Genomic DNA, 26,513 nt, shown 5'->3' on the forward strand with positions numbered 1-26,513 from the left:
AATTATTACACATATTATCATATCTAAAAAAAGGTAGAATCATATCAACTCCTTCAAAATAACCTTCAATTGTTTCCAGTTGTTTATTGAATAAGATTCAAAGTCCTTGACATGGCACTGAAAGGTTTCCCTCATCTTAATGTGGCACTTAAAAGCTTTTAACTATATCTCCCACTATAATGTTCCACATACTCTGAGCTTTGGCCACTTGAACTCTCTGTTCCCCAAGTATGCCATGTGATGTCAAGTCCATGAACCACCAGGCCAGCAAGTAGAGCAGCATCCTCCTGTACCTCATCACTCCTTCGAGACCATCCTCACTGAACTCCCTTAGTTTTATTCTCATACTATCATACTACAGCAATCACTAACCCTCCTTACTGCAGGCATCTACTAATCTATTCAATTCTTCATTCCACAAATAATTTTAGCTCTAGTACTTTAATGACCTGACATTGGTTCTTTAAATTCCTCTCCTCCTCTATCTTTCACACCACACTTCTTAGTAACTCACCCTCAGATCATATCCTGAGGCCTTGTCATTAGCAATAACCAAAACCCCTTCATAATTTCACTTTCAAGCATCCTACTCTTCTGTATCACTCTCCTCTCTCTCCAGCTCACTCCCTCCCCAACACCAATAATCCTCAGACTCCAGAAGACCTCTACAATCCACTAATTCTATTACCTTTTCATTGTCACTCACCATTTACCTATCCTAATTTACCTCCTTACCAATTTAAATTCCATGGTAAACCATAATTATATTCTTATAAATGTCTTCAACTCCACTGGTCCTCACTTGCTTTGTCATACTCTCAAGGCAAAGTCCCCACCTGCTCCAAGTCTATATCTGTGAGTTCACATAAGGCTGGAGAAAAACACAACTATGTTGATTGACTTCAAGTGTAATTCATGATCACCACTGTCAAGTGAACCCTTAATGCAATGCAGCTATCATACTCCATTCTCCTAATCCTTTCAGTATTTTACTCTCCCAACATACTATTTTGCATACCTTCTTGTATCTCTTCAAATCTCTGAAGCTCTTCCCCAATCCTGTCTCTCAACTGATAACTATACTCCCTACTTCACTGAAAAAATATAAACAATCAGAAGACAGCTTTCAAAATGTCTGTATAACACACCTGCACACCACCTACCTAAATCTATGCCTATGCCATTTCCTCTGCTTTCTTTCCTGTTACTGTAGATGACTCCTCAGTGTTCCTCGCAAAAGCAAATCCTTAATTATTCCACTTGTGCATGGCAGACCCACTCACTGTCCACTACTCAACAATATTGCTCTAGCAATGTTACCGTCTTTCCTGCATCATAGATATTTTGCTTCCCTACTCAATCATTCCCAACAGTATATGAACATGATAGTTTGTCCTATCTTAAAAAAAGAAAGAAACTCTTTTTACCCTCACTTCCACCAGATATTGACCCATTTCTCTCTTCTGTATAATAAAATTTCTCAAAAGATTTGTCCATATTCACTCTCTCCAATCCTTTCCTAAATGTACCCCCAATAAGGTTTTTTCTACTACCAAGGAAACTGCTTTATCGAAGTCACCAGTGGCTTCCATGTTGCTAAATCCAATGATAAATTCCCAGTCCTCATCTACTTTCATTTGTCGTACTTCACTATTCCTTCCTCCTTTGAAATGTTTTCTTTGCTTGAATTCTAGGTCAACATACTCTACAGGTTTTCCTACTCAGTCTCATTTGTTGGTTACTCCTCCTCATCTCACCAATTTCTTTTTTCTTTTTTTTATTGTTGTAGTATAAATGAAGTTTACATTTCAAGTTAGTCTCCCATACAAAAATTTACACATACATTGTTATGTGACCCTAATTGCTCTCCCCATACTGTAACAGCACACTCCTCCTTTCCACCCGATTCCTCATGTCCATTCAACCAGCGCCTAACCCTCTCTGCCTTCCCATCTCACCTCCAGACAGAAGGTGCCCATTTAGTCTCTTTTATCTACTTGAGCTAAGAGGCACGCTCCTCATGAGTATCACTTTATGTCCCACAGTCCAGTCCAATCCCTGTCTGAACAGTTGGCCTCGGAAATTGCATAGAGAATCTGGGGGCCATGCTTTCTGGGGTTCTTCCAGTCTCATTCAGACCATTAAGTCTGATCTTATTAGAATTTGAGTTCCACACCCCACCTTTCTCCTGCTCCATCCGGACTCTCTGTTGTGTTCCCTGTTAGGTCAGTCATTGGTGGTAGCCGGGCACCATCTAGTTCTTCTGGTCTCAGGCTGATGAAGTCTGATTTATGTGGCCCTTTCTGTCTCTTGGGCTGATACTTTCCTTGTGTCTTTGGTGTTCTTCATTATCCTTTACTCCAGGTGGCTGGGACCAATTGATGCATCTTAGATGGCCGCTTGCAAGCTTTTAAGACCCCAGACGCCACTCACCAAAATAGGACGCAGAACATTTTCTTAATAAGCTTTGTTATGCCAATTGACCTTGATGTCCCCTGAAAGCATGGTCCCCAGACCCCTACCCCTGCTACTCTGTCCCTCGAAGTGTTTGATTGTATTCAGGAAACTTCTTAGCTTTGGTTTAGTCCAGTTGTGCTGACTTCCCCTGTAGTGTGTGCTGTCCTTCCCTTCACCTAAGATAATTCTTGTCTACTATCTAGTTAGTAAATAACCCTCACCCTCCCTCCCCACCCTCGTAACCATCAAAGAATGTTTTCTTATGTGTTTAAACCTTTTCTTGAGTTCTTATAATAGTGGTCTTATACAATATTTGTCCTTCTGTCACCAATTTCTTAATGTAGAAATGCCCCAGGATTCTGTCCTTGGATCTCTTCTCTTATTCATTTATTCTTATAGCTTTAAATACCATCTATACTATGATAATTCCCATATTTTTATCTGTATGCCTGAGCTTTTTTCCCTGAACTCCAGACTCATATATCCAAATGCTTTTTCAGCCTCTCAACTTGAATGTCTGACATATTTAACACATCGAAAACTGAAAGCCTTATCTCCTCCTCTAAATATGCTCTTCTCACAGTTTTTCCCTTTTCTGTTGATGGTCATTCAATCCTTCCAGTCACTCAAGCCAAAATAATTGGATGTGTCCTTGACACTCCTCACTTTGTTATATGTTATTCCAATCTGTTAGCGAAAGTTTTCCCCTTTTCCATTGATGGTCATTCCATCCTTCCAGTCACTCAAGCCAAAATAACTGGATGTATCCCTGACACACCATACTTTCTCTTACATCTTATTCCAATTTGTTAGCAACTCCTGTTGTTTCTACTGAAAAACATATTCAGAATCCAACCACTTCTCACCACCTCCACCACTATACCTCTAGTCCAAGCTATCCTTTCTCTCACCTAGATTATCACTGTAGCCATGTAACGGCTTCTATCATTGCCCCCTATAGTCTACTTTCACCCCAGAAGCCAAAATAATCCCACTAAAACATTAGTCAAAATACATAAATCTCCAAAGGCTCATAAACCAAAAAAACCAAATCTGTTGCCGTCCAGTCAATTCTCACTCATTGCGACCCTATAGCAACCCTATAGGAAAAGCTAAAATCTTTATAAAGGCCTATACAGCCTAGGGGCACTGGTGGCACAGTGGTTAAGCGTTTGGCTGCCAACAAATGGTCGGCAGTTCAAATCCACCAGCCACTACTTGGAAACCCTATGGGGCAGTTCCACTCTGTCCTATAAGGTTGCTGTAAGTCAGAATTGACTCAATGGCAAAAGGTTTTATACAGCCTAATTTATTCTCAAGAAAAGCTAAAATCTTTATAATGGCGTATACAGTCTAGCTGGTCTCCTCTTACTTCTCTGATCTCATCTCCAACTACTCTCTCCCCTCAATCACTTTGCTCCAGGTGAACTGGCCTCTTGCTGATCCTCAGAATCACCAGGCATGCTCTCTTCTCAGGATCCTTGTCTAGGAAGCTTTTCTCTAAGAATCCCCACAAAAGATAAATTCCATGAGGGCAGAGATTTTTGTCTGTTTTCCTCTCTGCTATATCCCTAGTAAATAAAGCAGTGGTACATATTAAACACCCAATAATTACTTATTCTTTAACGAATGCCTCTTGTTCCTGTGACCTCCCCAGGCTAGAATATGTTTCCTTTCCTTTATCTACTTACTGAAATCTAACAAAAAATTTATTTTCATCTATAAAACCTTCTTCATTATCCCAGTTATATTCCTCCCACCAAACAATTACAGGCATTAGTATGTACCTTTATTTAAAAAAAAAAAAACAATGAAATGAACAACTGATATGAATTCAAAAAGACTATGTTCAAAATTATTTACTCAAAAAGCAATATAAGAGGCTCCCAGTTAAGATACTGCTATGAGTTCACACTTTAACTCATCCCCCCTCAAACAAATACCATAACAATGATAGAATAAAAACAAAGGAAATTTTAAAAAATTCTTAAATTTAAAAAAAAAATAAGAATTGCTAAAATTCTTGCTATATTTTATTATAGGCTAGCCTATAGGCTCATGAACTAAAGGCATAAAATTTTAAAGTATGTAAATATCTCTGTAGTTCTTAATTAAGAACATAACTCTTAACTTAAAATTCTACATCCAACCAAACTACTTTAAAAAAGTGAGAAGAAAATAAAATTATTTTCAAATATATGAGAGACGTTCAGTTCCACAATTAAGCTAATGTTATAATAAATACCAAAGGAAAGTTTTGAAAACTCAATAACTTCAAAAAGAAAATGTGCTTAGTTTTTCACTTCCATATTTACATTTTAAACTTACTTTCTTCATACTGCTATCTGACCAACCTTCCATCCACAGCACCTGGCATTTCTTTTGTAAAGCTGGATTACTCTCACAGTTTATTACGAAGCTTAAATTTGCAGAATCCATTATCAAGACAATATGCAAATTTTGTTGAATTCCTGAAAAAAAGAAAATTATAATCACGGAAAATTACAACATTAATAATAAAGTCAGATTTGGGAAATCTATATAGTCTGATTTCATAAGATTAACATTTTCTGAAATGAAATGGTAGAAACTGTTAACTAAAAAAAGCAAGCTATGTAACAGTACTATGGTATGATTTTTATTTTTGTTAAAAAAATACATGTGTTTGTGTGTGTGTATATGCTAAGAAAAAAGACCTAGAAAGATATTCATGAAGGAGGTCTAAGTGTAGTAATCTCTGGATTGTGTATTATTGCCTTATTTTTTACTTATCTCAATTTTAGATTTCTACAGTGCACATAAAACTACTTCTGTAATAATAAAAAGTTATTTAGAAAAAAAAAAAACTAAAGACTCTGGCACAATTTAAATACTAGTTCAGTAATTCCCAAAGAAAGGAGGTACTAAAATATGTACTAATTTTATCACATGAAAACAAAGGCAACAAGTTAAATATTCCAAATAAATAAATATAATAAATATTCCATTACCACATTTTCAACTTTCTCTTTGTTAAAATTCTTGTCCATGATGTTTTTACTATAGTCTAGTCTATAGCCTAAGGAGCCCTGGTGGTGCAGTGGTTAGGCACTTGGCTGCTAACCGAAAGGTCAGAGGTTTGAACCTACCAGCCACTCCACGGGAGAAAGATGTGGCAGTCTAGCTTTCTAAAGGCTAATTATGTAGTTATGTATTACTTCCTAAGAGCTCCAAGAAAAAGAAAAAAAATAATATAAATTACCAAACAGACCCAAGATTTAACATGCCTTCACAATCTAATGAGGAAAAAAGGCAAATTAAATGGTATTTATTTCACATGAACCAGCGTTTGATTTGATTAATGACTCTGTTTTATTTACTGTATGTGAAGTAATTGAAGACCGGTCCAAAAAAGCCATCCTGTGAAGCTTGATCTTTAAGAGGCAACAGCAAGGGCTCTAATTCTTCAAGAGTATACAGTCCAGGAACTTCACCTACAGAAGAACATTAAATTTCTTTTGAATTTTGGCTGCTTGACACTAATTATAAAACACATTTTGCATATACAATTTTTTTTTTAATTTTTGTATTAAATAATCAGCCCTTATTCAATCTTTCTTTCAAAAAACATACAAACCTTATCACCTCAACATGAATGAGTCATAAATCTGCATCTGTAGCCTTACTTTTCTCTGTCCCTCCACTCTTACAGTGTGATAGAAAACTCATTTATCTACATGATAAAATTCAAACCCCAAAACATGTCATTCAAGGCAGTTTATAATCTAGCCATCCATCTGCCTTTCCAGGGTGTTCTCCAACATCTCTAAGACTTTGTATTCTAGCCTTACTGAACTTCTTTGTATTCCATAAATATAACAAAACACTCCTCTTTCTAGAATGTACAGCTGCAGTCCTCCTCTGCCCCTTACCTTTGCACTAAGGTAAGGGGCAGAAGAAGACACTACTTTACCAACTGCTATGCTCATGAGTCTTCCTGACTACTCATATGCTAAGTAAGGCACTCTCTTTTCTCTTTCACATAATTTCCAAACATAACTGTTTAGTACTTATCACATCATTTAATAACGAATTAATTACTTCCCTTTCCTGCCCAATCAGACTCTCAATTCCCAGAGAACAAATATTTGATTGCATTCAATATTTAACCCTAGGGCACACTTAACAAAGCATCCGGAACATAAATATTTGCTACATAAATGAATGAGTGAATGAACACATACTAGAAATCAGGAGATCTAGTCCATGATCTTCTACTATGCAACCAAGTGATGACGGCAAATCAAGGGTCGATTATACAAGCTTTTAATGGAAGGACTGGACCATGTCTTGTTGACCACTGTAACTCCTATATTGAGAACTGAGCCCAGGTCATAACAAGTGTTCAATAAATATTTGTTAAACCAGTATATTTGTAATCCATAAGAAAGTATAAGATTAAGTGAAAACTTTGCTACACATCCAAATCAGTACATTCACATAGGGCCCATCACAGTCTAATCCCTACTTTTCTTTAGGCTCAACTCAGAGGTAACAGACTACTCCCCCTCCTCCAAGCTTTTAACATATTCAAACATATGCACACATAAATCTGTTTTATATGACTTTCTCTAAAATTTAACCTCATGAAGATGCTTCTGATTCCTTAAACTTAGCAAAGAACGCCAGTCTACTTATATACTACATGCCTTAGAGAATAAGAATTTGAAACAGGAAAAGAGACAAAGATCCATAGAACACTTTCTCCAAAAAGAAACTTTACCAAAAGTTAACTTTACTTGTGAATTTTGCAGTTATATCTTGATATTAAAGACCAATTTATCTTAAAACAATTATTGGGTAATGCTTATCTGATGTTTGCTTTCACAAAGAAGCTGTATATCTAGTCAGCCAGGTTTATCTAAGCCAAAATGAACAAGGTCTCCATCCAGGGACAACTTAAGCAATAGACAAGAATGTCCTCCTTAAAGATCAAAAGATGTTACTTATAAAATGGCAACAAACATTCGAAGCCTGCTCAAGTACTACCACTTTCACTAAGCCGTTATCCCTAAACTCTTTAACAGAAATGGATCTATCACTTGTCTAACTAGAGTCTTGAACTGCACTAAAGTGTGGACACCATATATTATAAATTAAATGTTTTCTTTAATCAAAGCTGTTAATTTCTGAAAAAAGACTATTTCATCTCAGAGCCTAGCATGATACAAAACAAGTATTTAATAACTACTGAGTTGAACATAGGCTTCTTTGTCCTCAGGTCCCCTACAAGAGAACCACTGGTACAGTTGAAACGACCTCTTAACAAGGTTTATTTTATACTTAAGTAACAAAATACTCTTGGCCCAAGTTTAAGACTAAGCTACCTCATACTGATTCTACTAACAGTAATTACTCACTAGGAAGAGATTCTAATAAACTTCACAAATTCTTCAGAAAAAGAAAAAATGTAGGAATTTGCAGGTATCCTCCCCAGGAAAGCACCAAATAGGTCATGTGGCTCCAGAAAACAGGGGAGTACCATACTTTCCTGTGGAAAGAGGTATAGCAGAGAGTGGGTAAAGCCTAAGAGCTGTTCAAGAAGCAAGCAGTAATTCTTAACTCAAGTTGCACAGAATTAACTAGGGAACCTTAATTCAAACGGCCAAGTGCTAGCTACCAAAACCCCTAACCCAAAGGTTCTTATTTAATGGGTTTGGGGTGATAGCAAAGAATTAGTTTGTTTTGTTTTTTGTTTTTGTATTTTAATTCTCCAGGTAATTCAATGTGCAACCAGGGTTGAAAAATACGGGGAATAAAAATGGATCTAGTACTTGGTAGTATATCTCAGAAAAACAAGACTCAAGTTAATTAGGCAAAATGGAAGTAAAGATTTCCAAAGAATAAAAATCTTGAAAAAATAAAACAGTAAATATTTCTAAAACCCATAAAATTCTATAAATACAGGAGGCTTGCTTATTAGTCATAAATTTCTAGAACAAATTTGTTTTAATTTATTCTTCTTTCAAATGATGCACGCGAAAGCTGGACAACGAATAAGGAAAACCGAAGAAGAACTGACGTCTCTAAATTATGGTGATGGAGAAGAATACCGAATATACCATGCACTGCCAAAAGAATGAACAAATCTGTCTTGGAAGAAGTACAGCTAAAATGTTCCTCAGAAGCAAGGATGATAAGACTTCATCTCACATACTTTGGACATGTTATCAGGAGGGAACAGTCCCTGGAGAAGGACATCATGCTTGGTAAAATAGAGGGTCAGCAAAAAAGAAGAAGACCCTCAACGAGATGGATTGACACAGTGGCTGCAACAATCAGCTCAAGCAGCAAAACAACAATTGTGAGGATGGCGCAGGACTGGGCAGTGTTTCATTCTGTTGTGCCCAGGGTCGCTAAGGGTCAGAACCGACTCAATGGTACCCAACAACAACACAACAAATGCATACTTAAAATACTTGGAAGTACCTTTTTTTCTTTAAATTTTTTTTTTTTTTAAATGAGGTTATCGGAGTCCCTGGGTGGCGCAAACGGTTAAGCGCTTGGCTGCCAACCAAAAGGCTGGTGGTTCAAGTCCACCCAGGGGCACCTTGGAAGGAGAGTCTGGCAATCTACTTCTGAAAAATCAGACACTGGAAAAAGAAATCAATAAAAATCATAATTTTTTAAAATGAGGTTACATAATACTTAAAATTTGTTCTATTCAACTATAAAAGTAGCATCGACATTTTTCTAAGTTACTGAATAAGATATACTCCAGACATATGAAATATGAAACTTCATATATCCAGAATATATGTATATTCATATAGCCGTAGTAAAGCACACCATAATTTATTCCACCATTCAACTACTGATGAACAGTGAGGTTCTATCAAATATTTTCCTATTACAAATTACGTTATGTATTTCCTTACATATTGGTTCTTTTATTTCTATAGATTAAATTCCTACAGATAATAAAATTGCTAAGTCAAAGGATGTATCACATTTTTCAACAAGTACTCATTGATAACTTTCCCAAAAGGTTACAGAAGATAATAGTCCCACCAAAAGTGTATGAGAGGGTCAATTTTTCTGTACATTCACCAATACTGAATATTGACAATAATCTTTATATAATTCTTCAATCTTCTGATTTTATAAAAATGCAGTTTCTCAATTCTCCTGCCTTGACCATGTTTAACCCACGTCACTCTAGTAAGAACTATTTCAAGGGTCTCTAAAACATAAGTAAATCTTATACAAGATAATTTTACTTGAATAATTTTTACTTTAGTACTTTTATTTCCTTTGAGTAGAAACCACTGACTTACCTGAAGACAAAAGGCTATTGATCATCTCCAAAAATGCAGGATGTACAAACTGGTAGTCTTCAAGAAGTAAAACTACCTGTTGTGCTTCAATACCTGCAAGATGCAGTACCTGCTCAATAAGAAAATATTTTTAGTAACCTTTGAGAATTCTGATGCTGTTAAAAATGATCATTCCGCACATAAACTATGCCATATAATCATACGTGTATTTATATATTTATTTACGTTTGAGCAATCAACATTAAAGTCAAACTTTAGCCATACAATTTGAAAAGTAAATACTATTTTGGGGAAATGTTAATTCGTTTACAGATAGAACATTAAATCAAAAGCTAGAGGTTCATTTTGATAAATACCCACATATATTCTATGTAAAAAATCCATCCTTTTTTTTTATCTTCCAAGTCCATCTAACATTCTACAATCTCTAGCTGGAATATGTGAGAGCTAGAAATTGTAGGAGAATAGGAATCTTTTTATTATTTGGAAACAAAAATAAAATTTTCTAATAATCCTGAGGAGCTCTGGTGGTGCAGTGGTTAAGGACTTGGCTGCTAATCAAAAGTTCAGCAGTTCAAATCCACTAGCCGCTCCTTGGAAACCCTATAGGGCAGTTCTACTCTGTTGCCATGAGTTGGAATCGACTTGATGGCAACAAGTTTTTTTTTTTTTTTTTTTGGTTAATAATCATGAGAAAACTAATCATCAAAATTAAAATAAAGACTATTCAGTGTATCAGATACTTTAAAAGGTCAGAAAAGGCTATTAGAACACTAATATGGTTTTAAATCAAATAAAGCAAAAAACTGTAAGTAACTCACATGTTTGAGATCATTTTTGAACTGCTTAAGTTCATATCCCCTGGAAATCTTTGGAGAAAACAGCACTGCTCCATGCATATGACTGACTAAAGAAGTGACTGTCCGACGACCTACACCACTGCGTCCTGCTAACAGAAGTGAGCCTCCAGGGAAACTCAGCACTCTATCTATCCTAGACATGTACTCCAGGACTTCTTGGAAAAGTAAAATATCTAAATTCTGGTTATCTCGTCCATAATGAATAAGACCCTTTAAAAAAAAATCACAAAGAATATTTTATATAATCAAAACAAGCTCTAATTACATAATAAAACTATCAATTATCTAAATTAAAATATTGTATTTTTATATGCTCAAGGAAAGTGGTGAAGGGACTACATATCATCTCACACCCAATATTGTATCTATCCAGAAATCCAGCTCTATAGGAGCTCCCCAAGGAAAAACTTCTATAATAGTCCACAAAAATCAGTTACTTTGGAGGACCATTAACATAACTACTAAAGAAGTAGTGAGAGGAACAGGTTAATTACAAAAACTTCAAAATCTCTCAAATTTTATCAGTTGTTACTAATCAAGTCAGTGTACACATACCACGAAACAGTCCCAGACCGCCAGAAACCCAATGCCTAAAAATCTTTCTCATACTCTTGTTCTTATGCACTGCTTGGGAATAAATAAAAAGTCCATGCAGGTATCACGTTCTTCCCTGGACTACACGACAGAGTGCAGGAAAAGACAGGAAAACTAGATTCCACATGTTTAACTACTTTCAACGTTCCCAAACTGTGCAATACCCATTCTAATCAGATCAATCAGTTTACTAGCCCACGAAGAAAACTTACTGATAAAATCGACACTGTCAATGTAAATATTAATTTTTTTGTTGTAAGTAAATATTAATTTTTAAAGCAATAATATGAAATATTGTTTCTTCTTTATTACAACTTCAAAAAGACTCCCTAAGACAGTGCTACTCAAAGTTTCACTAGGTCAGCAGCAACAGTATTGCCTGGATACCTGTTAGAAATTCAGATTCTCTGGGCTTCACCTTATGAATCATACTCTTTAAAGACAGGACCCAGAAATCTACATTTTTTTTTTATTTTCCAAGTCATTGTGAGGCTCACCAAATCATGACAATCACTACTCTAGGATGATTTCCCAATTAATATCAAGCCCCATTCATATTTCCAATATCAGATAACTCCTCCCAACATGTCTTGGCAATGTTTTATACATATCTATGTAAGTGTATATGCATCCACTTAGGTCAGCTACAGTAGACTAAATTCCAAAATGTAAGATCCACCTGTACCTATGATATGATCTTTCAACTCCATGCTCTCAAAAAGTTTTCAATACATGTCAGAAAATGACGATAATCATAATTAAATAAAAATTCAAATTCAGGATTCATATTATACCTTTTTAATAACATCCTTGAGATCTGCAGAGTTTAGTTTTCCAAGTGGTTTTCCATGTGGAGGCAATGGTTGTCCTGGTGCTGCTCTGTCTCCTGAATTATGCCGGGCTCCCCATGTGACATAGAAACTATCTGTAGATATAAAAGATACGTTTGTTTTATATGCATTATTTGTAATGTGAGCACCTGTAAATAAATAGCTCACTAAACCCTATGGGCAGTTCTACTCTGTCCTACAGGGTCACTATGAGTTGGAATTGACTCGATGGCAACGGGTAAAGTATTTTTAAGTTAATCAGTCCAATAAGATTATTCCCTGATAGGTAAAGATAAAGTGTGCCTTGGAAGATCAGTATGATCAGTTAAGATACAAAGACCTTAAGTTAAAATTTCAAACTCTACCTGAAAACAACATTCCTATTCTTTGTCCACCACTTCTTTCACCCCAAATGAACTGACTTCCTTCTAACTTTCCTCTACCTTCCACCCTCAGTTTGTCCCATTTTCCTTCTTTTTCCAAAATCTCCATATTTAAATTTAAATTTAAAATAATTTACATAAAATGACAAAATAAAACAATCTCAAAACCCTCTTGAGAAAAAATAGATTTGTTGATACTATCAAGAGCCTTAACTTCTAAAACAAAATAAAAATTAACAACCAAATTTTAATTAGAAAAAACAGGGATGAAACTACAAGACTTGTCAGTGGATTCTTGGATATAACACCAAATACATGAGCAACAAGAGACAAAATAGATAAACTGGACTTTATCAAAATGAAAAAAATTTTGTACATCAAAGAACTTTATCAAAAAAGTGAAGAGACTACCTAAAGAATGGGATAAAATATTTGGGAACCTTATATCTGATAAGGGCTTAATATACGGAATACATAAAACACTTCTACAAGTCAACACAAAAAGACAAATAGCCCAATTAAAACATGGACAAAGGACTTGAATAGATATTTCTCCAAAGAAGATATACAAGTGACCAATAAGCACACAAAAAGATGCTCAATGTCATTAACTCATTAGGGAAATGTAAATCAAAACCACAATGAGGTACCACTTCACACCCAGTAGGATGGCTATGATCCGAAAAATGGAAAACAACCAGTGTTGGCAAGGATGGGGAGAAATTGGAACCTCATTCATTGCTAATGAGGATGTAAAATGGGGTAGAGGCTGTGGAAAACAGTTTGGCAGTTCCTCAAAAAGTTAAACATAAAAGTTACCTTATGAGCCATTTCTTCATATAAACCCAAAAGACTTGAAAGCAGGGACTCAAACAGAGACTCGTACACCTTGTTTATTGCAACGTTATTCACAATAACCAAAAGGTGAAAACAACCCAAGCATCCTTGACAGATGAATGGATAAACAAAATATAGTACACGTTTAAGCAGCCCTAGTGGCACAATGGTTAAGCGCTCAACTGTTAACCAAAAGGTTGGTGGTTTGCACCCACCCAGCAGCTCTGCGGGGAAATTAAAGACCTGGCGATCTGCTCCCATAAAGACTACAGTCAAGAAAATCCTATGGGACAGTTCTACTCTGTTACATGCTGTCACTATGAATCAGAAACAACTAGATGGCACCTAACAAGGAAATATTACTCAGCCATAAAGAGAAAAGAAATCTTAATTCATGCTACACCATGAATGAACCTTGAAAACATCATGATGAATGAAATATGTCAGTCACAAAAAGACAAATATTGTATGATTCTACTTATACAAAACATTTAGAATAGGAAAGTGTATAGAGACCTTAGTTTATTAGTGGTTACCAGGGGCAGGTGGAAGGGAGAGAAAAAGGGAGGCTCACTGCTTAGAGGACACTGAGCTTCTGTTAGAAGTGATGGAAAAATATGGAAACGAATAACGGTGATGGTTACATAACATGATAAATACAATTAATGTGACTGAATTATACATGTGAAGAATGTTGAAACGGCAAATGTTTTCTTACATATATATTTACCATAATTAAAAAAAGCATATAAGTATCATATAACCCTGCACTCAGGAACATTTATCCCAGAGAATCAAAATGTATATTTGCACAAAAACCTGTGCAAAAATGTTTATAGTAACTTTACTCATATTAGCCAAAACCTGAAAAAAACCCAGATATCCTTTAACAGATGAACAGTTAAAGAAATGGTGTTACATCTATACAATAGAACACTACTTAGCAACAAAAAGGAATAAACTACTGATACAACAACCTAGATGTATCTCCAAAGAATTATGTTGAGTGAAATTACACTCTTGATATGACAAAACTAAAAAACAGATTAGTGGTTTTCATAGGATAAAAGGGAAATAAGTATGGTGGGCAACATGAGGAATACCTGTAGTGATGAAAATATTACATATCTTGACTGTACAAATGTTAAAATCCTGGTTGTAATATTGTACTATATAGATTTGCCAGATGTTACTATTGGGGGAAACTGAGTAAAGGGTATATATGACCTCTCTGTATTAATTCTTACAACTGTATGTGAATCTACAATTACCTCAAAATTAAATGTTTATTTTTTTTAAACTGTCAATATAACTTCCCAAAAACTAATTAGTCTCTATCTCTTCTACAAGCCTAATATTTTAGCATTTATCTCAAATATACTCAGAAAGTTACATTAATTACAAAACACTTCACACTCTATTGTATATACCAGTTTAACCACCTACTTCTATAAATCTTGGAAACCCTGGTGGCGTAGTGGTTAAGACGTACATCTGCTAACCAAAAGGTCAGCAGTTCAAACCCACCAGGCGCTCCTTGGAAACTCTATGGGGCAGTTCTACTCTGTCCAATAAGGTCGCTATGAGTCGCAATCAACTTGACAGCACGGGTTTTGGTTTCGGGTTCCATAAATCTTGTTGCATCTAAACACACTAACAATAGTTATCATTGTAAGCAAAGACTTCCTTATCTGTTCCTCTCATTAGACTCACAAGCTTCTTGAGGACTAAGATGTATCCAGTTTATTTTTATGTTTCCCAACTTAAATTTTTATTAACAAATTAATTTTCCATTATGTGAAAATCCTGTGTGCCGAGATCTAACATATGTTAACCCTATAATTATTAAAAATATAACCCTTTATTTAAAAGCAAAATACAAAAGGAAAAAAGTATATATAGTATTTATTGAACTCTATATAGGGGAATAAGAAGCCCTGGTGGTGCAGTGGTTAAAGAGCTCAGCTGCTAACCAAAGAACCCATCAGCACTCCACAGGGGAAAGATGTGGCAGTCTGCTCCCACAAACCCTATGGGGCAGTTCTACTCTGTTCTGTAGGATCATTAGGAGTCAGAACTGACTTGAGGGCAGTAGGTTTGGTTTTTTGGTTATATAGGGGGATCTGAAAGATATCAAACTCTAGAGAATTCAGATACCTACTAATACACCAGTACTATCTAATGCCCAAAGGATATGCCACTTGCAAATGATGGCTGTTGTATGTAATTGCACTTTGCACATCCTTTGGGCATGCAAAAAGTCAAGAGATACTACTGACTCAATTTTCAGACTGAGAAAGATGGCACCATTTAAGAACCAAAAGCCACTTGACGCAAAGCCATCAAAGCTACAAGGTACAGTGATCTAAATTCTCAGTCAAAATCAAGCAAATTTCAAATTGCTATCAGGCTTCTCTCAGCATTTCATCATGCCTTAGTTTCTCTTGAACCTATTTCCCAATTTCAAAATTCAGGCAGCACCAAAAACTTCCATCAATCCCAATATTCTTCCCACAGTCAAGATTCCCTTCAGCTTATGTATTATTGTCCCACGACCAACAGAAAATCTAGAAGTGTACAATTTATAGAATGTATTACATAAAATATTTTTAAAGCCAAACTTTCTACTCTGAAAGAATAGAAACTCATTCTGCAGCTTGAAAGAAGTTTTATTAGGAAATATTTCCATAGCGTAGTCTTCTTTTATCAAAGGCCCTCTAACTATGAAGAGTTTTATGTTACATGCATTACTCTCACAGCAATTTTCAAGATGCAAATTGATTATTAAGCAATAATGGCTGTAAATGCAACACAGCTGCTTTGACTGAATGGCACTGTGCTTTCTTTACCATAACAACGGATGAAGCTGGTAATAAGAAGATGTAAGAAGCTCTGTGCTAATGACATTATGGGTAGTGACAGGAAAAAGAAAGACCATTACCATTAAGCAAAAGTTTATCATAATATAATATGGATTTTCTCAGTGATCTTTGAGTTTCGTAATTTATAATTTTTTTTTTTAAAAAAAGACAGTTATTAGTGAAAATCCTTCAGAAAAAACAACTGTGCATAGTAAATGTAAAACACTACAGCCTGAACCACCTTTTCCCAGGAAAAAAATTATCATCATTGTACAGAACTGTTGGAAGCATATTTATTGACAAAAAAAAAACATTGAGCAGTGCTTATGGAAAATATAATATTAAATTAACCAAAGTTCTAATTTGTTTAGAAAATGGACACATGAAGTTATTACACTAGAAAAAAAAAATTTTTAAAGATCTCATAACAATCATATATTTACATAAACTCTGTAACTATATTACCTGCCATATTGTCTAATATATCTGAGCCCCAATCTCCTTGAAACACTGATGTTAAAATGCTGTCAAATAAATGAAGTTCCTTCGCACCAACAATTTTGTCACGAAATAAGCGGTGTGCTTCATATGCTACAATTTCTAACACATAATCTAATGGATGGTTTGAGGATCCTACAAAAGGCAAAATATTTTTTAATTACATTACAGTAACAGGTGATTTGAAAATGGTCTGTTTCAACACAATATAAGAAAGAAACAGAGAATAAGAATCTACATACCATAATTTTGGCATCGGATAAAAAGAAGAAAAGGAAAAAAGTTAAAATTTATTTAGTTAATGAGTTGATAAATTTACTGTGTTTATTTAAAGCCTACATTAAATTCTATTATATCCAGTTGTTCAGTAAAATACCAACCTAAAAAAGCAGATAAAAATGATTTGGCTACAAAGAATAATAATTTCATTTTCTTCCAAGAATCAAGAAGAAATACAATAAAATATACAATTAATATTATAGTCCTCATTTAATGTATCTATTACAAATACAACAAACAGTATATATATGCATACACACATACACACAGAAACACACATATATGCCCTGGCATTCTATAAAAAGGTAAGTGATTTGAAATCAGGAAAACAAAACTTACCTCCTTCTAAATCATATCTGAATAAGCCAAGAACCCACTGCGTAAGAATGCAAGGAGTAAAGAAATAGTGACTATAATCATCAACTGTAAATTTGGCCCGAACCTGAAAAAGAAAAGATAGTATATGGTCAGTCTACTTTCTTAAATATATAACCATTCTATAAGACTTTCAGTCTCCTTAGCCTCACAGGAATGCCAAGTTCTGCCTGTGGATGGAACTAGATTTCAATATAATTGATTTCCTTTGCTATCCTGTGTATTATATCTTACGTATCTAAAAAACATTCTTCTGAGAAAAGGTTAATAGACCTCAACAAACTTCCAAAGATTGTCCATGGCAAAAATAAAAGGTTGAAAAGCCCTGCTAGAGAAAAATATTCAAGGAAAGCTAATCTAAGCTTTTTAATTCCAAGCCACTAATAAGTCTAACTAAGAGACATTTTCTAAAGGTGGGAACAACAGAGGTATCTTTATTTTCAAGAAGTCAATGAAACTTTTGACAAATCAAAGTGCATCTTCTCAATATACAACCAGTAAAGACTTTGTCCCTCCTCTCAACAGCCAAAGCCACCACCTTTATTCTTTTTTTTTTTTTGGCTTTGTGATTCAGTCGCTCTTTTTTTTTTATTGTTGTAGTTTAAAGGAAGTTTACATTTCAATTAGTCTCCCATACAAAAGCTTATACATACATTGTTAATGTGACCTTAATTGCTTTCCCCATACTGTGACAGCACACTCCTCCTTTCCACCCGATTCCCCACGTCCATTCAACCAGCTCCTAACCCTCACTGCCTTCCCATCTCACCTCCGTACAGAAGCTGCCCATTTAGTCTCGTGTCTACTTGAGCTAAGAGGAACACTCCTCACGAGTATCACTTTATGTCCCACAGTCCAGTCCAATCCCTGTCTGAACAGTTGGCCTCGGAAATTGTTTTAGTTCTGGGCTGACACAGAATCCAGGGGCCATGCTTTCCGGGGTTCCTCCAGTCTCAGTCAGACCATTAAGTCTGGTCTTCTTGCTAGAATTTGACTTCTGCACCCCACCTTTCTTCTGCTCCATCCAGAACTCTCTGTTGTGTTCCCTGTCAGGCCAGTCACTGGTGGTAGCTATGCACCTTCTAGTTCTTTTGGTCTAAGGCTGATGAAGTCTCTGGTTTATATGGCACTTTCTGTCTCTTGGGCTACTACTCTCCTTGTGTCTTTGGTGTTCTTCATTCTCCTTTCCTCCAGGTGGCTGGGACCAATTGATGCATCTTAGACTGCCACTTGCAAGCTTTTAAGACCCCAGACGCCACTCACCAAAGTAAGATGAACGTTTTCTTAATAAGCTTTGTTATGCCAATTGACCTAGATGACCCCTGAAAGCATGGTCCCCAGACCCCTACCCCTGCTACTCTGTCCCTCAAGTGTTTGACTGTATTCAGGAAATTTCTTAGCTTTGGTTTAGTCCAGTTGTGCTGACTTCCCCTGTAGTGTGTGCTGTCCTTCCCTTCACCTAAGGTAATTCTTATCTACTATCTAGTCAGTAAATAATCCTCACCCTCCCTCCCCACCCTCATAACCATCAAAGAATGTTTTCTTCTGTGTTTAAACCTTTTCTTGAGTTCTTATAATAGCAGTCTTACACAATATTTGTCCTTCTGTGACTGACTAAATTCACTCAGCATAATGCCCTCCAGATTCCTCCATGTTATGTTTCACAGCTTTATCATTGTTCTTTATCGTTGCGTAGTATTCCATCATGTGGATATACCACAATTTGTTTATCCATTCGTCCGTTGATAGGCAACTAGGTTGTTTCCATCTTTTTGCTATTGTGAACAGTGCCGCAATGAACATGGGTGTGCATATATCTATTCATGTGATGGCTCTTATTTCTCTAGGATATATTCCAAGGAGCGGGATAGCTGGATCATATGGTACTTCTATTTCTAGCTTCCTAAGGAAGCACCAAAGTGATTTCCAAAGTGGTTGTACCATTTTACATTCCCACAAACAGTGTACAAGTGTTCCAGTCTCTCCACAACCACTCCAACATTTATTATTTTGTGTTTTTTGGATTAATGCTAGCCTTGTTGGGGTGAGATGATATCTCATTGTAGTTTTGATCTGCATTCCTCTAATGGCTAATGATTGTGAGCATTTCTTCATCTGTCTGTTAGCTGCCTGAATATCTTCTTTGGTGAAGTGCCTGTTCATAGCCTTTGCCCATTTTTTAATTGGGTTATTTGTCTTTTCGTTGTTGAGGTTTGCAGTATCTTGTAGATTTTAGAGATTAGATGCTTATCAGATTTGTTGTAGCCAAAAATTTTTTCCCAGTCTCTAGGTTGTCTTTTTACTCTTTTGGTGAAGTCTTTTGATGCATATAAGGGTTTGATTTTTAGGAGCTCCCAGTTATCTAGTCTCTCCTCTGGTGCTTGTGCATTGTTACTTATGGTTCGTATTGTGTATATGCCATGTATTAGGGCTCCTAGCGTTGTCCCTATTTTTTCTTCCATGATCTTTACCATTTTCAATTTTATATTTAAGTCTTTGATCCATTTTGAGTTAGTTTTTGTGCATGGCCACCACCCTTATTCTGACGTTGATCAATTAGCATCTAAATTAAAGTAAGGAGGAAAAAAGAAACTTGTTTTCCAACTTATCTCTCCCCACTTCTATTCCAATACTATAAAAAGCACCCCCCAACACACTTCCATAACTTGCACATCCTGTTCCCTTTACCTAAATAGACCTTCTTTCATCTTCCGCCACTTGGTGAGCTTCTATTCATCTTTCAAACCTCAGATCAAATTTTACCTCCTTCCTAACCACTATCACTAACAATGTTATTCACTCCCTCCTCTATGCCATCTCTGAACTTGTACATGCTGCTATTTTTACATTTCTCACACTGTATTAATAATGTGTTTATTTATATAACTAGGTCCCTCATTAGACTGTGAACTTCCAGAGAAGAGAGACTCATTCATCTCTGCATTCCTAGGACTAGCACTGGCAAGAAAAGGCACTCAGTAAATGTCTTCTGCATATTCAATGCCTATTTTCAAGTATCTTCTCACTTTATTACAGAAAGATACTTCAGACGTTTCCTCATAGGTAGCAGAAAAGAATAAGCAGCAAAGACTACTGTCTAAGGTTGAAGTCTGGAAGACAGAAATTAACAGGAAAAAGCTAGTTTTGGAAAGAAGATGGACTCCATTGTAAGTATGTTGAATTTGAGTTAACAGTAGAATACCCATCCTGATTCATTCATTCAACAAACATTTATTAGTGCATTAGTGCATTATATGCATACGAAAGCCAGACATTGAATAAGGAAGACCAGAGAAGAATTGATGCATTTGAATTATGGTACTGGCAAAGAATACTGAATATTCTTAGACTGCGAGAAGAACAAACAAATCTGTCTTGGAAGAAGTACAGCCAGAATGCTCCTTATAAGCAAGGATGGTGAGACTTTGTCTCACATACTTTGAACGTGTTATCAGGAGAGACCAGTCCCTGGAGAAGGACATCTTGCTTGGTAAAGTAGAGGGTCAGCAAACCAGAGGAAGACCCTCAACAAGATGGACTGACCCAGTGACTGCAACAATGGGCTCAAACACAGCAACAATTGTGAGGATGGTGCAGGACTGGGCAGTGTTTCATTCTGTTGTACAAAGAGTCATTATGAGTCGGAACTGACTTGACAGCTCCTAACAACAACACTAGAAACTGTACCAAGTTAGCTGGTGGATACAATTGTGAATAAGACACATATAGTACCTGCCCTCATAAAGCTTACTCTCTAGCAGAAAAGTCTAATAAACAGCAGGAAAGTAAAGGCTGGGATCAACACAGAGATCAGGATTAAGGGTAGTCTTTTGGGAGTGAAACCAATAGACATGAAAACTACAATACAAACACATATATACCTGTTCATACACTTGTACCATAGATCCTGCTAAGAGATAAATTTTTGCTGGAGAACCCCAAATGGAATGATTCTTCAAATTTTTATGTAGAACTGGTTCCAAATATGCTCCATAAATGGTTTGTAATTGTTCTCTTTCTGGGTAGCTAAAAAAAAAAAAAAAAAGGCAAAGAAGAAAGCTGAAATAAATCAGTATTCTAAATTATTATTTTAATGATAAGCTACAGTAGTGGTTTTCATACTGTGCTACTCTGAGACCTAGATACCTTAGAGGCTGACCAAGGGCTAAAGGAGAGGCCAGGCTCAAGGTCCCTACTTTCACTTCAACCAAATTAGATTCCCAATTATCCTCTGTTAAATATTGGAGGTCTTAATAGAAGAGTCCAGTGAAGTTATTCTAACACATAATTGCTTGAAAAACCACTGATCTTTAGAAAAGACCGAAAGGAAAATTTGATTTAAGAAAAAGCATTTTGAGTTAAATACAGCCTTACACAGGACAGTAATCTATCTCAAAACTATAAAAGTAGAATTCATAAAACAACAACAACAACAACAAAAATCAAACTATTTCTCTCAAACTGAAATTTTTTCAATACAGCTTAATTTGTGGTAATAACCTCTCAAAAAAAAATGTTACTACATGGAGTGCAATCAGCATGAAAACATAAAAACAAGGTTTTGTACAGCAAAATTTAACAGCATTTTAGACAAGACAGTGCCATAACCAGAAGATTTAAGAGCCCCTGGAACAATTACAGGCCAAGGAGATGAACGGATGTATTAAAACAGATGTCATTAGTCAATTAAATTACCTAAATCTCCCTTTTCCAAATTCAAATTTTCTTTTTAGTTATCTTTATAAAATCCGATAGTATTTTTGTTTTATGAAATCTATCAAACATTTACATTCTGAAACCTACCATTCAGATTCCTGATAATGACATTTTGGAATATAGACTATATAAACAGTTCTGTTTTATTTCCTTATGTATTTCTAATACATAAAATATTTTGTTTAAAGCCTGCATGCTCCAAAATTGTTGCTTGTAATGTTTGAAAAAAATGAAAAAATAGTATCAAAGCTTAAGTTCAACCATTTGTAGAAGGATTATTAATGGATACCTTTAAGAAAATGCAATTATATATCTCCTCTCAAATAAAAAAAAATTGAAAAACATTAAGGTACATACTCTACAGCACAAAGACGAACAATAGAAGTAAATCTGGTGGTAAGCTTGTGTCTTCCCAGTCTTCCTCCAGCTGACATAGAAGCCACAATTTGAATATTTTCTAAACCAACCCATTCCAAATTGTCATCATAAAATCCTTGATATGTCAATACCTATTTGAAAATAAATATATTTTAAATGGTTTATACATAAGATACAAAATACTGTTGCCTAAAATTCAATTGTTTCTAAATGCAAACATCATTCTCTACTTAAGAATTTAAGACTGAGCTATATTTTAAATTCTTGTATCTCTTATAAATAATACTGTTCAAGTCTCTGTGATCAATTAATGTTAGCTGAATAAGCCTCATTTCTAAAATGTTTTTCTCTCCAATAAAAATTAAAATCCAAATCATATTATAAAGCCAATAGCAAGTATTAAAAAAAAAAAACCAGAAAGTAGCCAGGGAAAATATAAAGAAAAATGTTTCGTTTTGTGTAAATATTTTATTTCTGTAGTAACACAGCAGAGATAAATTTTGTCCTGTGTAAGTATAAGAAACTCTTAGAATTTAAGGTTTCTAATGTGATGTAAGGAGTCCCTGCATGGTGCAAATGGTTAACACACTAGGATACTAACCAAAGGTTGGAGGTTCAAGTTCACCCAGAGGCACCTTGGAAGAAAAACCTGGCAAATGACTTGCAAAAAATCAGCCATTGAAAATCTTATGGAGCACAGTTAAGACTCTGACAAACATGGGGTCACCATGAGTTGGAATCAGCTTGACAGCAACTGGTAATATGATATAAATCACATAAAGAAAAAAAATCTACTACATTGAGAGTGAATGTGTGGTCTCAACTCCCAACATGAGCAAAGGGGGAGACTAATATGGGCTCGAGCAGCCAGAAAGGGGCATGACTGACTAAGTCTTACTACGGTCAGAAGAATGCATACCTAAAAAAAAAAAAAAAAAAAGCAAAAATTTCCTCAATTCCAATTCCATCCCCATCTTCTGAATTTTCCTTGTTTTATAAATAGAGGACAGGAAATAGGTGTAGGATAATGGTTGTTTTTACTCTCCCTCTCATACAGAAGTAATATTACTTCTAAAGAAAGGAAAAGTAAAGAAAGTAGCCCTGGAAATGCATCGAGATGTTTCAGGAGTTTAATTTCCATGACACATGCTTGATAAAACTGGTCCCAAAGGAGGAAAGCAAAACATTTTCTATCTATATGAAAAGTTAATGAAATTAAATTGCTTTCAACTGTTATCAATATACTTCAAGTGATAAGACTCACCTGTTGTAGGAAAGCTATCAAAGTACTGGTCCCCCATTTATCAAGCTTGGGTAGGTTGATATCTTTTAAGTACAAAACAAGTCGTTCACAGTCTTTTGGTCTGTATACTCGACCAGTATTAGTACTGATTACCATGCAGGTCTGGCTCAATTTCTGCAGGAGATGTCGAGAAGTAGTTTGTGCACTACAGTGAACTACAGCAATCTGAGTGGATCGAAGTTGGGAAAAGGCATACCTGAGCAGCATCCTAAGAACGACATAGGACATTTGATTTTGCAAATGCAACCAATACTTCTTAATTTAAAATTTTTCCTATAAATATTTGAATTTCTAAATTATGTGTGATGATGTTAAAGGGGAAAGTGGCAAACATGGATATGGTTTCCATAACTAGCAGGCCAATTTTCTACTTTTTAGACTGAAAAAAATTGATATTTTAATGCATTTTCATGACCCTTTCAGCAAAATAAATCAAAGTTCACAGAAATAATTTAGTCTGATAAAAGTATATATGGTATATACCAACTTTTTCTCCAGATTTAAAGAAAGAAATCTAAGATTTTAAGTTATCCAAGTTAAAACAAAATTACTATAGTTTTAAATAATTTTTTAATTACTACTGCCCTAGTAGAAATGTGAAACTAAGTCTATGGCTCCTTTATTTCCAGGAACTACACTTAGTAGGCACTAAAAATTAGCTGAATTCTTCTGAATTAGAAACTATTTTTAAATAGAGAGCTAACTTCAAGATTCGTATTTTATAAGCATATGGTAATTTGTTAGTATATCTAAGGTACTCATTTTTTGTCGTGACTATACGTACAGCGTTAAAAGCAAAGATAATACTTTGAGGACTAAGGTGTGCCTCACCCAAGCCATGGTGTTTTCAATCGCCTCATATGCATGCGAAAGCTGGACAATGAATAAGGAAAACCAAAGAATTGATGCCTTTGAATTATGGTGTTGGCGAAGAATACTGAACAGACCATGGACTGCCAAAAGAATGAACAAATCTGTCTTGGAAGAAGTATAGCCAGAATGCTCCTCAGAAGCACGGATGGCGAGACTTCGTCTCACATACTTTGGGACATGTTATCAGGAAGGACCAGTCCCTGGAGGAGGACATCATGCTTGGTAAAGTAGAGGGTCAGTGAAAAAGAAGAAGATCCTCAACAAGATGGATTCACATACTGGCTGCAACAATAGGCTCAAGCATAACAATTGTGATGATGGCGCAGGACTGGGCAGTGTTTTGTGCTGTTGTACATAAGGTCACTATTAATCGGAACCGACTCAACATAACCTAACAATAACAACAACTTCTCAGATTGCTCTCTTTCCATTAGAAATACATAATCTGTCAGAGAAAACGATACATTCTTCTCCATAGTCATATTATTTTCATAAGTAGTGACAATGAAAGAGTCCTTCATAAAAATATAAAAGCTACTGTCATCAAAAGAAACATAACAAAAGCTATTAAATTAAAGAGGAGGGGAGGTATTAAGTCCATGACATGCACCTCACTCAACATTCTTCTGCTCTTACCCTTTGCCACATCCTTCTGGTCCTATAAGAATAAACGGCTGTTTAGTATTAGAACTTAACCAAGGTTTGAAATAATCTAGACCTCGTTGTATATCAGGAGTCTGAATGACTGGAAGAGTTTGGCCATTACTGAAATCATCAGCTGTCAAGTTGTCTGGCTTCTTCAGCACATAAGATGCTAATCGCCCTTTACTTGAGTCATAGAATGTGTCCATTGGTTTATGAGAGTCTGGAGGAGATTCTCGTGCCCAGTTAAAAACCTTAAAAAAAAAATGTGGTAAGTTTTCAATACTCCAGACAATGTGAAATTTTAATTCTGCAAAGTAAATGTTCCAAAAATGAATCATCTTAGTTCAATAAAAAAGTTAACGTACACTAAACCAAATAAGTATCCTTTATTATTAAAATAACATTTTACATCAAGTATTCAATTTTCTCGAAATGATCATTTAAGCAAACAAATAAAAGTCATCTATCCTGTACATATATCAAAGAATAAATACATTCAATGGAGTTCCTATGAGCACAAAATTACAAAATTATAGAAGGTAGGAATCCTCAAGTTTTTCATTTCCACCATATTCTGGCACTGCCCATTCAGTGTTGCCATCACTGCTCTTAACCAGTTGTTCTTCTAATACTAAAAAATGTTATTTGCACAGATATAGAGCAGAGATAGCCTCTGATGCTACTCTTCAACACTTACTTCAGACTTTAGCAAGAGTGTGTCTGTTTAAAAGCAGCATATAATGTGGTATTAAGTGGTAACAATGAAAAGCATATAGTAACAGAGGCAACAAGACAGCCATGCAGAAGAAAAAAATATAGAAAGCAAAATGATGGTATCAAAAGAATAAGCAAAATGGAAAAACTAGCAGGAATATAATGTTCTACCAACTCAACAGAATATGTGTTCCCCCGGACACCCTTTTAACTCAGTACTGATTCACTCCAGAGGTTCACCCTTCAGCCAAAGATTAGACAGGCTCATAAAACAAAACAAGACTAAATGGGCACACCACCCCAGGGGCAAGGACAAGAAGGCAGGAGGGGAAAGGAAAGCTGGTAATGGGGAACCCAAGGTTGAGAAGGGGAGACTATTGACACGTCATGGGTTGGCAACCAATGTCACAAAGTGTATGTGTATTGTTTAATGAGAAACTAATTTGCTCTGTAAACCTTCATCTAAAGTACAATAAAAAAAATTTAAAAAAAAAGAATGTGTTCAATTATTTCAAAAGAAGCCAATAGAAAGAAAATCCCTTATTATGTAGAATTCAGCTTTATAAACAATTTGGCTAAAATATAATCTTTATA

At 35.5% G+C, this 26,513-nt stretch overlaps 1 protein-coding gene across 2 annotated transcripts in view; it reads right to left on the reverse strand.

The window, feature by feature from the left end:
• The window catches only part of DYNC2H1 (dynein cytoplasmic 2 heavy chain 1), a 376,170-nt gene that overhangs the window by 262,878 nt on the left and 86,779 nt on the right, over nt 1-26,513 (reverse strand). For both annotated transcript variants that reach the window (XM_004385852.2, XM_004385853.2), the window contains exons 42-52: nt 25,197-25,456; nt 23,649-23,895; nt 22,364-22,515; nt 21,172-21,316; nt 17,255-17,357; nt 16,604-16,771; nt 12,022-12,152; nt 10,595-10,843; nt 9,774-9,882; nt 5,817-5,930; nt 4,786-4,928 (exon numbers count right to left, since the gene is read on the reverse strand). In XM_004385852.2, the coding sequence (XP_004385909.1) occupies nt 4,786-4,928; nt 5,817-5,930; nt 9,774-9,882; nt 10,595-10,843; nt 12,022-12,152; nt 16,604-16,771; nt 17,255-17,357; nt 21,172-21,316; nt 22,364-22,515; nt 23,649-23,895; nt 25,197-25,456 (1,821 nt within the window). The remainder of the gene's footprint in view (nt 1-4,785; nt 4,929-5,816; nt 5,931-9,773; nt 9,883-10,594; nt 10,844-12,021; nt 12,153-16,603; nt 16,772-17,254; nt 17,358-21,171; nt 21,317-22,363; nt 22,516-23,648; nt 23,896-25,196; nt 25,457-26,513) is intronic.

The sequence above is a fragment of the Trichechus manatus genome, unplaced genomic scaffold, assembly GCF_000243295.1.
Source record: "Trichechus manatus latirostris isolate Lorelei unplaced genomic scaffold, TriManLat1.0 scaffold00148, whole genome shotgun sequence".
NCBI lineage: Eukaryota > Metazoa > Chordata > Mammalia > Sirenia > Trichechidae > Trichechus > Trichechus manatus.